The sequence below is a fragment of the Octopus bimaculoides genome, chromosome 23 (genome assembly GCF_001194135.2).
Source record: "Octopus bimaculoides isolate UCB-OBI-ISO-001 chromosome 23, ASM119413v2, whole genome shotgun sequence".
Taxonomy (NCBI): domain Eukaryota; kingdom Metazoa; phylum Mollusca; class Cephalopoda; order Octopoda; family Octopodidae; genus Octopus; species Octopus bimaculoides.
This window is the reverse complement of record NC_069003.1, coordinates 9258538-9263243: the sequence shown is the minus strand read 5'-3', so window position 1 is coordinate 9263243 and position 4706 is coordinate 9258538. Positions and strand designations below refer to the sequence as shown.

Sequence of the window (4706 nt, the reverse complement as noted above, 5' to 3'; positions counted from 1 at the left end):
ATAAATACTAGTAAATTAATTGACTGCGGATAAAAAAAAAAATAAGAAAGTAAGAAAAAAGAAAAAAAACAAGGCGGCGACAGAGAAATTTTCTGAACTGTAATTATTAAAAAGCAAGTTGTTTATTTTGGCAACGATTAATATCGACAATTAATTGAAAGTTTAACAGTAAATTAAAGCCATAAAAACTACCATTTTATTATTAACTACCCCCTATTTAGCTAAGGACCTATTCTTATTTATATTTGGCCACACACACACCCGTATATACATACCCCCACACATACATGTATATATATATATATATATAATGTACTGCTACATCGAAATGTGTTTTGGTATACAAAATATGATGTTTACTTGTATAGAATTTACATGTTGTACAACATACAATGTATATATATGAATAATATAGCTCAGTTTTATCATAGCTACAAAAGGATGATGCTCTGCACTTGTGCTAAAATGTAGAAACCATGACAATCATAATTACTGAACTAATTATTATTAATATTATTATTATTATTATATCATCCGTCATTATTATTGCCGTACAGAAATGACTGAGTTAATTTTCACCGATGTTTTCTTGGTCGTTTACACGACGTTCCGTCTATGATGCACAATCCGTGTTTTCTATAAAACCCTGGGTCTAGTAGTAAACGAGGTTATCTTCGTTCGGTAGCCAAAAATATTTTACACCTGATGTAAATATTGGCGAAAATGTAAACATAGAAATTCCAGGATATTAAACAGGCTAAAACTCAATATAACAATAGAGAAACAAAACCAAAAACGACAGAGAAATTAATTAATTAAAAAAAAAAACCTTGACAACTGCAGTAGTAATTTATTTAAGTATTAGTAGAAAGAGTTCGTTCCGTTACATGAAACAAATTCGGGTTTTATGAAAAACCCAGGACAAAATATAAGAAAATAATGAAAAAAGTGAAGAATTTCGAAAAATGAGGACGAAAAAACCATTCATTAGAATTTTACTGGAAATTCTGAGATGTATAGCAATAAAATAACCTGGGGGTACCTTGCGGGGAAAGCTCCAAGTGTCTAAATGTTAGCTTTTAAATGGTAGTAATCTTTTAGTTATAGGGGTGTATGTTCACTACATCAGTTTATATATGTACATATATCTATATATATATATACCCGTAAATGTATGTATATACGTGATAGCAATGCAAGACATTTTTTACCGTCTTTGTGTGTGTTTAAATGAATAAAAGGTTTGATTGACAAAACATTTGTAGAAATAAAAAAAACACACAGGTAGTCAAAAGAAGGCTTTACCTGTCAAACTCGGCATTATCCTTTTCGCAACGTGCATCTTTCCAATTCTGCCAGTCTTTCCCGTGTTTACATGTGGTAAACAGTACGATGTCCCTACCATTATGAATATGATATAAGGAATTCCGAGTCTCAGATCCGATACCAATGACATAACGTTTCCCTTTAAAAGATAAAATATACTGTCGTGTCGACGGGATGCTGTTGGACGCAACATGGAGATATCCAGGCTCTCCACCTTTCAAGGGGTGATCCTTGGCAAATAACGGAATAGACACATCGAAACCCGTTCGAAAATTGGACCTCGATATACTAGCCTTGGCCAACATCGCCTGTCCAATATCAAACCCTAAGTCCTCGGCATAGTCGGGCCAAGTCCCTGAATAAAGGTTAAATATGATGTGATTCTGTCCATTATTCCAAAGATCCAATTTGTTCAGTTTCCCTTGTACGTCCTTAACATAATCCCGGCTTAAAACATCACGATCCAAAGTGTCCATAGATAGCACAAATATGCATGCTTTAGCCGGGTCCGGCGTATAGTACCTAGATTCTCGTATGACAGTAAGAATTTTGCTGTAAGTGCTGGACACCCTTTCAAGTTCGGGGTAAATGTATACGCGAAATCCATGCACTTTGCAGCGACTAAAATTAAAACAGGTTCCCATCCGACAGTCTTTATTAAAGAAGGCGTTGCTATGTTGTTGGGGCTTACCCTTAATCTGTTGTCTGTTGAACAACGAGGATTTGTGTGTCCGACGTTGTTTAGCCGATATGTGCAAATCTTCGTCAAATTTGTCATCGTCCTCGTCCATGAAAGAGCGGACCTTAGCACTTTCTCTCCCTTGTAACAGGGAGATATCGCCATGATGATCCTTGAGAAATCCAAATATGAGAATAAGTGCAATTCCAAATGTAGTCACTATAAAGTAGCGCTTTTTGGCCTGCATCGATCAATAATCCTTATCCACAACATTCCTTCATTTTTTTAAACAAAATTCTGTTGTTACTATTTTGTTCTTGATTCTGTTTTGTTTCTTTCTTCACATATATATATATTTATATTCTGTAGTTGTTGATATTGTTGTTGGTGTGTTGTGTTCACACAAAACTCTGTTTTTCCTCATCCGACATAGTGTAAATCCAGTTTCGGCGTTGACAAACAACAATAATAATAATAATAATAATAATAATAATAATAACAATAATAACAATATTAATAATAATCCTTTGGTCTATAAACACAAGGCCGGAAATTTTGTATATGTGTGTGTAGGGTGTGTGTGTGCTAATCGATAACAATAATGATGCTATCACTTTAGCCAATAAATTACTATACAATTATTATTATAATAATTATTATTATTATATCAAGTAATAATAACAGCGACTAAAAACCAAAAGAGGGGGCAGACAAAAAATTAAAATGTAAGGGAGAAGTTGTGACAAGCTTTTAAGTAAAGAAAACAAAGTGAACGGAGTGGTATAAAATATAAAATATCCTTTGGTAATTCACATGGCAAGAAGTAAATGTAGTTTTAGCAAATAATAATAATAATAATATTAGTAATGGTAATGGTATTGGTAACAATAGTAGTAATACCAAGAGCTCTTGTAGTAGTAATAATAATACGAGCTAGAAGTGAAGTGATTGGCAAAATGAAAAGACAACAAAAGTATGTGTGTATCGTTGTTAGTTTGTTAGTTTTTGTGTGTTTGCTTTTGTGGTCCAGCTGGCTGAGAGATTCACTCCTTCGACAGAGAAGCGGCCATTATTAAATGCCAAACATGTGCCAGACTGAGTTTGTTGGCTGTTGTTGTCTATGAGTGTAGCGGTCTTCGTGGAACGGTGGCGGAATGTGACGGGTTTTGCCGAACTGTTACGAGTTGGTGGAAGCGAGCGAGCGAGCGAGCGAGCGAGCACGCACGTTGAATTGATGAATGAAAGAAGGAAGAAGGGAAAAGGAGAAGGAGGAAGAAGAAAGAAGTAAAAAGAAGGAGGAATAAAGGGAGGAGATGAAAGAAGAAGGAAGGGGGGAGAATAAGGCGTGAGCGGGTGAGGTGAGAGTGTAGTGAAGAAAATGAAATGGAAGGAAGGAAGGGATAGGTACGTACATAGATAGAAAGATAGAGAGAGAGACAGAGAGAGGGGGTGATATAGATAAATAGATAGATAGATACATAGATAAATAGATAGATAGATAGATAGATAAATAGATAGATAGATAGATAGATAGACAGACAGACATACATACAGACAGACAGATAGATAAATAGATGGATGGATAGATAGATAGATAAATAGATAGATAGATAGATAGATAACTTTCTTTATTAGCCACAAAGGGCCGAACACAGAGGGGACAAAATATAATGTAGAGCTTTTCTTTTCGAGAGAAAAAAAGGAGAAAATAAATTTCCGATCAAAAGGGAGATAGATAGATAGATAAATAGATCGATACAGATAGATAGACAGGCAGAGACAGGCAGATAGATAGATAGATAGATAGATAGGAGGAAGAAATAAGGAGAGAAAATGGAAGGAACACCCAAAAAAAGGAAGGAAGAAAAGAATGGGAGGAAGAGAGGTAGCAAAAAAGAAAGAAAGAAAGTTAAAGAAAGAAGAAAGTAAGGACGAAAAAGACAGGATAGGCAGAAAGTAAGAAGGAGGAAAAGAAAGAAAAGGGGCTGGAGGAGACGTAGGAAGGGTAGTGGGAGTAAACAAGTGGTATTACAGGGTGGTGATGATGGTGGCGGTGGGAGAGACGGAGGCGGTGATTGGTAGCGTGACGGGAGTGGGTGTGTTGATAATAGTTGCGTTGTGGTGGTGGTGGTGGAGCGGAGACGACGATGACGACGACGACGCGTGCTGTAGCGGTGGCGGTGATGGTATTGGTGATGATGGTAATGCTGGTGATAGCGACAGTGGTGGTGATGGTGGTGGTGGTGGTGATGAATAACTGTTGATGACTGCGCTATGGTGACGGCGAAGTCGATGACGGTGAGTAGTGACCGTGTCGTGGTGGTGGTGGTGGTGGCGGCGGCAGAGACGTGTTGATCAATTGAAGTTGATCGTGGTGGCGGCGGTGAAGGCGGCAGCGGCGTCACCGGTGGTAATGGCGGTGGTCTTGGTTGTGCTGTGGCCCCGGTCGGTGACGACGACCGTGTTGTAGTGATGATGATGATGATGATGACGACGGTGGTGGTGGTAGTAATGACCCCCTGTATGATGCTGATGCCGATGATGATGATGATGCTGATGTTGATGGTGATGATAGCCGTGTGGTTAAGGTAATGTTGGTGACGTATTGATGAGTTATTGGCGGTGCTGGTGACGACACAGGCTTGGTGTTGGTGGGAGTGGTGGTGGTGGTTGTGGTGGTCACGGTGGGTTTTTTTTTGGG

General features: G+C 37.9%; 1 protein-coding gene across 2 annotated transcripts in view; it reads right to left on the bottom strand.

Annotated features, from left to right (window-relative positions):
* The window catches only part of LOC106867259 (exostosin-1), a 243698-nt gene extending 240472 nt beyond the window's left edge, over positions 1 to 3226 (bottom strand). For both annotated transcript variants that reach the window (XM_052976134.1, XM_052976135.1), the window contains exon 1: positions 1306 to 3226. In XM_052976134.1, coding sequence (XP_052832094.1) covers positions 1306 to 2252 — 947 coding nt within the window. In that variant the 5' untranslated portion in view covers positions 2253 to 3226. The remainder of the gene's footprint in view (positions 1 to 1305) is intronic.
* Positions 3227 to 4706: the final 1480 nt, after the last annotated feature.